The sequence below is a fragment of the Tachypleus tridentatus genome, chromosome 7 (genome assembly GCF_004210375.1).
Source record: "Tachypleus tridentatus isolate NWPU-2018 chromosome 7, ASM421037v1, whole genome shotgun sequence".
NCBI classification, from domain to species: domain Eukaryota; kingdom Metazoa; phylum Arthropoda; class Merostomata; order Xiphosura; family Limulidae; genus Tachypleus; species Tachypleus tridentatus.
The window spans coordinates 11,184,338-11,196,339 of record NC_134831.1 but is presented as its reverse complement, the minus strand read 5'-3'; the positions used below and the strand labels follow the sequence as shown (position 1 = coordinate 11,196,339).

Genomic DNA, 12,002 nt, shown 5'->3' with positions numbered 1-12,002 from the left:
CTCGCTCTTTCAGCGAGAGGGTGATATGTCACGGTCAATCACACTATTTGTTGGTAAAAGAGTAGCCCAAGAGTTGGCGATGGATGGTGATGACTAGCTGCCTTCCCTCTAGTCTTACATTGCTAAATTAGGGACGGCTAGCGCAGATATCCTCGAGTAGCTTTGCGCGAAATTAAAAAAAACAACAACAAACTACTAGAAGACCTGCTAAAATTCTACAATAACAATTACGTGCAATAATAATAAATTTTACATGTCTATAAAATGTTAAACAAGTTCTGAAAACATAACTTTTAAGCCTTGCTATTAAGATACATTGTTATTAAACAACTACTTAGGTCATAAACAAAGATGAAAAGTATAAATTATTGCCCCACTGGTTGTGGTTCTAGAAAACAGTGTACTTGACTGTTTCCTAAATGCATTTACACTTCCTTCTGAAACCACAGCCAATCGGTCAACGCCATACCTGTGTAGCTTCCAGAAGAATTTTTTATCTTACCCTATTCTCATTCATTTGGAAGTGAAACATTATCTGTGGCCAGCTTGGTATGAGACTCTCTTCGTATGCTGGATTAATGAAAAGATCACCGTTGAACTGAGACAAACAAAAATATTTTACAGTAATAACATATTTTATTTCTCATAACAGCCGTAATATTCTTCACCCACTTACACGAAAGACGTAATCCATGTTAGAACAGTGTCCACCAAATCACACTTACGAACTTTTTCCATATGGACCAGCATACACAGACAAACAACTAGGAGTATTTATCGTTGTTGGCTGTGCTTAGTAATACCTGGAGTACTATCCTGTTGGTATTCACGACTGTATAGACCAGTACACCTAGACTCAGTACTTATGAGGGTGACCGATTTATCTCTACTCCTGTGGATGGGTGAAGCTAACTTATAAAACCACCACCACCATCATAAACAATAACTTTGTTCTTGTTATTACTTTTGTTTTTTTTATTCCAAAATTTAAATAAATTTGGAATTAAATTACCTCCGCCCCATCTTGTATTAACACGCATTACACTAAAAAATAAAATGTATGAAACAATGAAAGTAAATAGACTAAAATTACATTAAAACGAATCGTTATTAAAATCTGATGTCAATATATAAATTAGATGTATATTTAGAATATTGTATTAATAATTTAATATAGAAGATATATCGATTTAAAATCCAATAATTTAATTTATTTTCACTTTATTGCTTTATAATTCAAATTGTAAGCCTAACTCGTTAGTTCATAACAAAATTAATATTTGGAAAGTTGTATTTTTTAAATTTTCTGAACACAGTTTTATTTTGAATTTCTTTTAAGAAGTAGTAATTCATATTTGTAAACTAAAATTCTTGAGTGAGATATTTAATATTTGATTTCAGATTGGGATTGAAAATTATCGGAGTAAAAATGTCGGTTATGTTCAAAGAAGTTTTTAGCAATACATATAGCATTATAACTTTAGTAAAAACTTTAAAAAATGATGACGACGACCACGAACGAGCTGCATATTCAAATTATGATCTTACGTAATCGCTATACATTTTTATTATTATTCTACTACCACACCGTCCTTTTTAAACTATTTACATGTTCTTGTCACGTTAGTTTTCTATCAAACGTAATGCCCAAACATTTTACTCTTTCTTCCTGATTACCCATGTTGGTTTTTAAGGTGTGACACACTGGGACAAATTTATTCTATGTAAGAAGGGAAAGTACGAGATGTCAGACTGTCCAATCACCAGACTACACTACCTTCTTTTGTCATCTACAACGTCAGTTGTTAGGCAAGGACAACAATCAATATATCATGACTAAGTAATGGTAAGAGTTTCTATACAACTTTCCAAATTTCAACTGAAATTGTACAAAACAGCGTGATAACCATGTCTCTTGTTTTTACTGAGAGATAATATTGATGACATTCTGCGAAGACTCACCCCAATCATCACAAATCATATTTACACGTAATACCCTAGTTACCATAGCAATACCATCTGGATTGGATCCTAAACCAACAAACATTTAGCATTCAGAATTTTAGATAATTTCTAACCCCTGAGGATAAAGAAACATTGGAAGCACATCACGCCCGGTGTAAAATTATTTTACAAATTATAGTAAGTATTATAATAAACTATCAGTTATATATCCTTAACACCATCAAGCCAATAGTCTCAGTAATATTACTAAGTCTGCTCTCTTTAATTGTTTATAATAAAGTAAAATGGACAGCTATAATAGTTCCAAAGATGGTGGATTATTTGGTTAATAATAAGTTTGTTACTGCTAATCTAAGCGGCAGAATGTAGCATTCAATTAAAGTACATTTATATTACGTAATGGTGTGGACATTTTGTAGTAAAATATGAATTAAAGTCTTGAATTAACACAGTTATGATCTCCACAGATTTTTGTTAGTGTGTTTTCATGTCATTTTTAATTCTATATTGTTGGTGAAACTGAAATTTACAAAAACTAAGTCTTGTCATCAAAAGAAAGGATTTTATTAACTAAATTATGAAACAAAGATCACTTGTAGTAAGAAACTACAAAACAATGATGAAGATGAAAGCCAAGTAACACAAGAATAGAATCAGACAAGGAAATGAACTCATCAAACGTCAGAGCAAACCTCTGGAAAAGGCCAAAACTGACCAATCACAAAAACAGTCACACAGCTCCTCAAACTGGGAGGCTAAAAAAGAAAAACTGCAACATCAAAGTTCAAACTTAGAATGATGTCAAATGGAATTTATGTTCCAAAATTATAACAAAGGAAAAGATATTTATACATTATGGGTCAGATAATCATAAAAATTGGTTATTATAATTTGATTCAAACCACCTAAGACTATTATTATTACTGATAATTATTCATATGCACTGATGTTCACAACTGACAGAACACTGATGAAATAACCAAGCAATTCATTCCTCTTTTCTTTATTAAGTTGGGTATAAAAGTTTTATTCAAAATTATTTAGGAGAACAGTATTTTCAGAAGACAAATGCATAGCAAAAATTGACATCTACCAATAAAAACACCTGTAAAATGGCACAAGATTCAAACCTTTGTCAATAACTTCTGATATTGTTTAATATTTCGACAACTAACTTCTTGATTAAACACCAACCTGAACCTGTCACTTAAAACAAATGAGAAATCCAACAAACTGGCTAAGGAGACAGGACTGTTTTGATATTCCTATCTCTGTTTTCATCAAATGCATGTATTACAATAATAACTGACCAGCAAACAAGTTACATTACAGGGAAATGGGTATCTGTCTTAACAATCAAGGCTTATTATTATATGCTGTTATAAAAATTTCAGTACATAAAGGAAACATTTATTGGAAGTTTTCAAAACATAACACTGCACTTCATGACCACATACCTCTGGTATTCGTCCAATATTGTATAAAAAAAATTTTGTTTGTTTACAACAGAAAAACTGGCATGTACCCCTTGGGCCATCTAAGAGTTACACAGAGGAAGTCAGCATTCAGATTTGATACTCTGGGAGATCCCCTTATATTGAATGAATGTGTCAACAACTATATGAATGTAAGACATTTTGAGAAAAACTAGTTTCCTGACATTTAGCTTGTTTCTGTTCTCTATCAAAATTATGTTTCAGACACTATTTCATTGTTACCTTACTTCTATAACTAAATACCATTTTTCTTTATTATATTAAGACAAAATTAGAGATGAAGGAAATAAGTTTACTAACAGTAAACATCTACCAATCTACCAATTTTAGAATTTAAGTATCTTTTCCTTCTATTGTTTTGGGTAAGTTTACTCAATATTATTTAAAGTGTGTGTTAACTTTTATCAGTATTAAACATTTGTTCCGATTACCATAGCTTAAAACAGTTTTAGCATCAGTACTTAGTAGCATTGGTATTTATGTATTGAAACAGAAGGCATGAAATTTGCTGTAACACCAATGATTTCAGATTAAAACAGCTAAGTGGCTCCTTGTATTTACTGTTAAACCACCATGCAGATTTAAGGTTTAAATAGCTTTTCGAAAACTTTTTATACAGCTGGTAACTAATTAAAAAATGTTGCTCAACAGATACACGTGAAAACCATAATAACAGTTTCATTATCGAAAGGAGATGAAAACAATGTATGGTATACATTGAAATGAAATTCAAAATCTAAAGTGTCTAACTTACTCAAAATATAAATAAAAATATATATTCTTGCTCTATAATATTAGAATATGATGAGGTATGTTGATTTAGGGTTAAGATCATACTGGTTCATTAGAATACAAACTTCATTTTCACTTTTAGCAATTACAGAAACACAGTTCATATGATTTTCATCACAAATGTCAGGTATCTTTTGAAGTCTTTAAATACAGTGGGACAGTTAGATGAATATAAAAATTAAGCATTCTATATCACAAGTTGTAATTCAAAATTTGAAATCAATATTGTATATTATCTAACACATTGAAATGCATACTCTTCCATGAACAAAATGATTGGTACTATTGTCTTTTACCTCCTACTCAATGACTTACATCAACAACAACATTTAGACACATCTTCTAATCACTAATATACTTTTATATTAAAAATAAAACACAGTGGATGACATTTCATTAGATATCTTAAACTTGAATGGGGAGTAATATTGTACAATATATATAGTGGACAAAACACCTGGCTTTGAATCACTGATCAACCCTCTTTACCTAGCTATAATGTATGAATTATTCCTTTTTCCTCTGTCTTCTGTTGAAGACCTCCTACAACACAGTGAAAGTTTCATAACATTTCAGTTTAGTATACCAAAGAAGAACTTCGTTTCTCCAAAATTCATGACAAACAGCATATGAACAAACCTTGTAATGTGTGTATCACATACACCTTGTAGTAGTCCATTCATCAAGTTTGGAACGTGCCTGGTTGTTACCCACAACCAACTAGAGCACAGTATCTATCTAGAATACATGAGCTGCATATTGAGCAGATCATAAACTCTTTCAAATATGGTCATGTCCAAGGACTGACCACATAACCATTTTACTTGTATACAGTAATATGCTATAAACTTTTAATACAATATGCCTATCTTCATAAAATCTGGCAGACTTTAGTAAAGATTACAAATTACTTCTACACACACAGTTAGGTTTTTAATGAAATATTTTACTGAAGATTTGTCCATGAATACATACTCTTTTCTTGATCATCCCAAGATTAAACATATTTTGTTCATCTCAAAAGTCATTTGTGTAATCTCTAAAATCTTCCACATACATTTCAAACATTATTTTGGCAGTAAAACTTATTTTATCATTATAATTTTCTCTACACTAACTCTAAAATGCCAGTCACTTTGACCAATCTTGTAACCATAAAATAATAACAAAAAAAATGACAAATCTTTTCATCTTTCTATAATGACTTCAAATTGTGATATGAAACTACATTTGTTTATCCTAAGTAGCTTTAAACTTGTAACAGTATATATTTATTTAACATAGAATCTGTTTTATTGTACTTTGAAATGTAACTACTAGAACTATTTGTGAGATTTTATAACAGAAGTTGTAAATCATTTGGGAAACATGCACCCCACATTACACTATCAAATTACATTATGCAGGAGATACAAGAAGTTGCTGGTTTACAGCCTCCTGAAAATGTTTATTATATTGTCTTACCTAATCAAACTTTAACATAAAGAGTTTCCTATTTCATATTTAATTACTTTTATAATATATAAATAATACACATTAAAAACAAAAAAATAAAGTACTTATGCAGGTTTTATTTTTATTTGCCATCACTGACACCCAACACAACATTTTTATATTAATGATAGTTGTGCAATAAATCTGTCTTTAATTAAATAATGCACCAAAAATATATAACAACAACATGGATGAAGCAAGTAATGTGCCATAATTATCACTTTTGTTCTTTTACTTTATAACTATGTGGTAAGAGTGGTTACAAATTCATCCAAGTTGATCAATTAAGTGACAACTTTGATCAGTTGTTATATTTTCAAATCACTTCTTTTTCTGGTTAACTGACTGTTGCATTACTTTGTTACAGCCAAAGTGTTTATGTCTTGTAGTTTTAAGTATTACTTAATAAACTAGGAACTATTTAAGAAATTCTATGCATGGGACTATTGAGTATTAGGGTTTGAAGGTTAAAAATGTTATTGAAGTAAAAACATACCATTTACCCCTTGTCATTAGTGGCTGTCTTTACAAAGAGTTAAAACCTTTTATGTTTCCATAACATGTTAAAATGAAAGTTAAAAAGATGCTAACTAATACTTGCTAATCAAATCCACTATACTATTTTGTACCCTGAATGTACAAGAGAAAAGTAAAAATTAAATGGGAAAGAAAACACAAGATCATAAACAGTAGGATACTAATAACAGTTCTGACAGTTAATCACCTGTGACAACAATGAATTATTCACACTTAAGAGTGAGAAACTGTACAATAATAAAGCACTTCATAACAAAGTTACAGACTTCAATGTAGACAACTATAAATTGTTAGTGAAAGAGTACCGACATATAATATTTCCTTTACAGATCCAGAAAACTGGTTTGAAGATTAAATTTACAAGTTTAAATGTTTCAAGTTCTAAATCACTACAGATTTAATACTAGATCATTTTACACATTTATCTACTACATGTAATAATAAATAAAACATGTAATAAACAAACTAAAACATAAATAATGAAATAATTAGAAGGAATTACTACTTGAAACAATGCACAAAATGTTCAGTCAGAGATGTGTGAGCAATATTCAGAACATTATGCTTTATGAAACATTTAAAATAATCAAAAGCAAGACTTAACTCATTTAATATACTTATGGTTTATCTTAATGTTATCACATGCTTTTTCTCATCTAGAAATCAGATGGGGCAAAGAAGCAATTCACTACCTCTGCGTTTTCACTAATATGTTGTTAAATCAATACGGACAAAACAATAGCCAAAATGGGCATATTTTCTTAGCAGACAGAAGGAATCTACATAAAAGTTCAATAAAAATAGATGAGCCAAATGTTGCATCAGAATATTTATACAAAACATACATCCAAAGTCAATCTATTACAAATAGCAATTTTTCTTGAAGAATACATTTACAATTCATATATACCATAATTTTAGTACATCAGATTGAACACTTTAGTTTCTTAAAAAATTCAAATTTGTAAAAAGGTTTGCTTTTTTTTAAATGATAAAAAAGAGGTACAATATTTCCTCACAAAGATATACCCTGACACTACTACATGAGCTAAATACCTAGTAACAGCAAATCAAAAAGATAAAAGTATGAAACTAATTATTTAAGTCCTAGCATTTCTTTCTGTTTCCATCAGGCACTCTCTCACCAAGATGCGAGCGTGAACAATTCCACGTTTCAAACGCTCAGCAGAACTTTTACTTCCAGCATAAGTTGGATGGATATCTTTTCCTAGTTCTTCAATCACTGCAAGTAACTGTGTATATTTCGAAGGAGGCTGTCGTGTCACCAAGCTACTACTCGAAACTGGCACTGTCCCGAGCTGTTGACTCAAGCCAAACGATGAAGATGATACAACTGCAATATCATTTCTAGGAGTAGCAGAAAAACTAACTTGGGAGGTGCCTAAATTGATCTGTACTGGAGAATCAATGGACATTGATTCTTCATCCATCCTGGTTGAAAAGTCCTAAAATTTATACAAAACTATAGTTATCTAACAGTAATATATTATTAATTTAATATATGCTATTGCCCTACCATACCAAAAAAGTACACATTGTTGTTCAAAACCTCTAACAAATGACTGTTTAGTGTTACCATATTCTGGTGATAAAAAGCCAGGACACACACCTGGCTGGTGGACTGGAGTAACATTATCTCCTCCCAGTTACAAGTCCATTTTAAGTTTAGAGCTATGTACAAAATTGTACAGTGTAGAATTATAATGGAATATTCTCTATTCTAAACTTGAAGAATCTCTTAGTTCTTTCAAATGGTTAACCCTATTTAAAAACTGATTATAAAACAGACACACACAGAGAAATTAATGCTACAGATTAATGTTGAGATTGTGTTTAGTTAATTATGTTAAAGGAACCCTTTAATTTTAAACAAGATAGCATGACAGCAGTCTACTACAGCTCAAATACATCACAAAATTTGATATACTGTTAAAAATAACATACATAACACAACATGGTAATGCAAGTATATAAAGAATTATTTCTGTAAAAGTTACTTGTACGTTTCTTTTAAAACAAACAAAAAACATTAATAAAATAATGTGAAAGTAACTAAATTCTTAGTAATTATTATTATTATTATTATAAAGCACATAAAACACTTCTGTATTTGTACAAGTAAGTATCCAGAAAACTGGGACTTTGTTTCCAGTTTTCACTTTCCCCATAAGGACACAAACTTGGACATACAAAACCCACTGTATCATACAATATAAATAACTCCTCACCATATAACTAAGTGTTCTCTAAACATTAATGAAATTGTTTATCTTTTAAAACAAATTTAAGATGACAGACTGTTACAGTGCTAATTCTACAAAAAACTCCTGTGGTTACATTAGTATTAACTGCACTAGTACAAATTCAGAGTTAAACTACAATGGGAACTAGAAACACTTGTGTGTAAATTGTCTTGTCACCATGCATGTGCTGATAAATTTTCTAGATAACACTTTGATTATAACTTGAATCTTTTCATATTAAGGTTAACTGTTTAATAAATTAAGGAGTAACCAGTATTACACTTTGTAATATATGGACTTCACAAGGAGTAGAAAAACAAAGTAATAAATAATTAACAGACTCAAGTCAAACTTTTGGCTAGTTCAGTTTTTATTGATTTTTGTTTAAATTTAGATTATACATCCAAATTATTATACTACAGAGTGATAGTCACATCTACAGTCCAGAAATTTTAGTCTTCTAGGACTTAAACAAGATGGTCATGGGTGTAATTACATTTCAAATTGATCAAATAATAGAGCTATGAGCAAAAACGTTATAGGTAATTTTTATTAACTTTACAAAACACTAAAATTTATTATTACTTGAACAATTATTTAAAAGTAATATTAACACCTCTCTCTATCTTTATGCACCACACAACAATACTGATGTAACTAGGAGAAACTTGACATGTACGTGGTATATCACAAGCACGTAACATCTTATTAGATGTCAAGATATCTGCCACAGTTTTTTGACCAAAAGTTCAAATATCTGTTTTAATCTAGAAAAAGAATCCAAAACTTTAAAGATGAACAAATATAAAAGTTTATTTCAACTGTAGAAATACTGATGGTATTTTTAAGATTTTAAGATGTTTAAACTTTCACAAAGTTCATACACTTTCATAATGGTTTAAATATATTTTTAAACGTTTTATTTTTGATGTAATAGAACCAAGTAATACTTATAAAAAGAAGTATGAGGAGGTATATACATAACAACCTATTCCACTATTACCATTTTAAAACGTTTGTTGATTTAAACATTATTAAGTTACCATTGTAAGTTAAATAACGTTAAAATATTTTAACACATCTGAACGCTTCAGACACATATATTAATATCTGTGGACTTCTATAATATCAAAACGTCTTGATGAACCTTAAATATAACATGGAAATACTAAGCTAATAAAGATACATTCTGGAAATACAGATTATTTTTATTTATCTTAATATAAATGTCTCAACATATTTCAATTTGTATAAAACAAAAGTTCAAGAATAACAACATACTTTTTATCAGTTTGCACGTCTTGGAATCTTCCGTGTGATATTTCAAGCAACTAGTACTGTTGAATATCTAAACTAGCAAATTGAAACATAGAAAAACTGTATTAAAAACGCCTTTAAAGTACATTCTTTTCTGATTTGTCCAACCTTCTCTCAAGCAAGAACAAATTAACAATAAAGTATATTTTGCACTATAAACAAATCAAACTAATATCAGTAATAAAAGAAAAATATCTTTTTCTATAAATATAAAACTATTATGCAAGTTTTAACCGTCGAATCTAATTGGAAATACAATACATAATAATCAGTTATGGTACCTTCTTACTTTAGTATTGCAACAATCAGTAACATTATTACTCATAAGTTATATTGTTACAGCATGCATATATAAAATAAGTAACACTGCTCACATGGCATCACCCTATTAGTAATATTACTATTGGTCTACATTTAACCTCATGGTTTTTATAAGTAAAGACATAAAATCCTCTTTAATGGTACAAACGAATTAGTCCTAACAAAGACTTTGAAACTAATATGACGTAAACAGTCATTTAGACTAACTTGTAAGCGTAATTGCTACTGCTTGTCAGTGCTAGTTCTTAAGACGGGGTAATCCATAATGAATTTTAACTTAAACTTGCGTGCGAGATTGTAGCTCAAGAGGGTTAATGCATATAAATAACTGTGTAAAATAGTCAGCTGCCAAACATTTCGGTTACAGTCTTCATAATCGAAAACACAAAACGTATCAAACTATAACACTAAGTGGGAAATTCGAGCTTAGCATACACAACGTTTGTTACTTTGTAGAATATTATACTAAAACGCACAAAGTGTATACAGTATAATAAAAACGCAGTGCCGTGTATTACAATTTATACATTTAAGGCACTTGCGCAACTACTTACGTAAGAGGTCAATTACGTAGGCATTACCCACATTCTGTATGTTTCAGATAATATCTAATGGCGTTCCCAAACTTCTTTTGTGTTCTTGGGACATTGCCTGCCTTCGCTCTGCTTGAGATATACGATTGATCTCGCGAACTTTTTCCCTTTGTTCTTCAGACATTGCCTGCCTTCTATACATTTCAGATATCCGATGGCATTCTCGAATTCTCTCTCTTTCTTCTTCGGACATTGCCTGCCTCCGAAATCTTTCAGATATTCGATGAAATTCCCGAACTTTCTCTTTCTGTTCTTCGGACATGGCTGCTTTTCGTTTTGCATAAGAAATCCTTTTTTTCTCCCGCAATTCTTGTTTCTTTTCATCAGAAATTCCTCGTCTTCGGTTTGCATCGTAAATCCTTTTTTTCTCCCGTAGTTCCCATTTCTTTTCATCAGACATTTGTTTTCTTCGTTTAGCTTCACAAATTCTTTTTTGTTCTCGTAATTCCCGTTTCTTTTCATCAGACATTTGGTTTCGTTGTTTTTCGTTTTTCTTTTCTTCCATCAGAGCTTCCTGATTTTGTTTTTGTTCTTCATTTATCGCTATCAATATAATTAAAACTGTAATGTGGGTTACTCAGTGTACATGCATGCATGTTTGCTCACCTGGAAACTCAGTATTTCCATTGGCTAATTTTACAATGGATCTTTTTCGTTTATACGAACACAAAAGGAGACGTTTAATGTACATTATTGTACATGAGTATAAAAGTACGACGTTTGTAACATCAAATGTCAAGACGATTACTTCAAAAACATACCCACAAAAAATGCATTAATTATTTACCTTTCCGTGGGTTATAAATCACAAAATACCATTACATCTCAATACAAATTCTAAAAGCCCGCATAAAAAGAGAAGTGAGGCCTAAAGTTTAAATACTCTTTATACGTAAAGCTCGAGTTTACCCGCTAGGGGAATAAAAAATTTCACTATTTCTGTTGGTGATGGTAACGGACCAAATGATTAATGCATACGTTAGGAGGAGTGTAAAAAAAACAAAGAAAAAAGTTGTTGAAACTATTATAGAATGAAAAAGAAAATTAAATGAAATAGCGACAAACGAAGACAGTTGATTGTTTAAACTCTTCGATGACGTAATTTTAAAAATTTACTGTTTCATAATTATTATAGCTTAAATTGTTTGTTTTTTTTTGGAATTTCGCACAAAGCTACTCGAGGGCTATCTGTGCTAGCCGTCCCTAATTTTGCAGTGTAAGAC

The 12,002-nt window shown here is 30.4% G+C and overlaps 2 protein-coding genes across 3 annotated transcripts; both read right to left on the bottom strand.

The window, feature by feature from the left end:
• Window positions 1-4,279: 4,279 nt before the first annotated feature.
• Window positions 4,280-11,714, bottom strand: LOC143255108 (uncharacterized). Of its 2 annotated transcripts, XR_013030440.1 has the most exons (3): window positions 10,741-11,705; window positions 9,830-9,901; window positions 4,280-7,750 (listed from the first exon to the last, which is right to left on the bottom strand). XR_013030440.1 is itself a non-coding variant. In XM_076510273.1 (2 exons), the coding sequence occupies exon 1, from the start codon at window positions 11,282-11,284 to the stop codon at window positions 10,784-10,786; it is 501 nt and encodes a 166-aa protein (XP_076366388.1). In that variant the 5' UTR covers window positions 11,285-11,714; the 3' UTR covers window positions 4,280-7,750; window positions 10,741-10,783. The 2 variants fall into 2 exon arrangements, 1 of the variants encoding a protein (XP_076366388.1); XM_076510273.1 differs by lacking the exon at window positions 9,830-9,901 and having other exon boundaries at window positions 10,741-11,714.
• On the bottom strand, window positions 7,385-7,735 carry LOC143254926 (uncharacterized). Its single transcript, XM_076509838.1, has one exon. The coding sequence runs from the start codon at window positions 7,733-7,735 to the stop codon at window positions 7,385-7,387; it is 351 nt and encodes a 116-aa protein (XP_076365953.1).
• Window positions 11,715-12,002: the final 288 nt, after the last annotated feature.

Coding starts and splice junctions, on each gene's coding strand:
- LOC143254926 (XM_076509838.1), bottom strand. CDS start 7,735: ATGGATGAAGAATCAATGTCCATTGATTCTCCAGTACAGATCAATTTA.
- LOC143255108 (XM_076510273.1), bottom strand. CDS start 11,284: ATGGAAGAAAAGAAAAACGAAAAACAACGAAACCAAATGTCTGATGAA.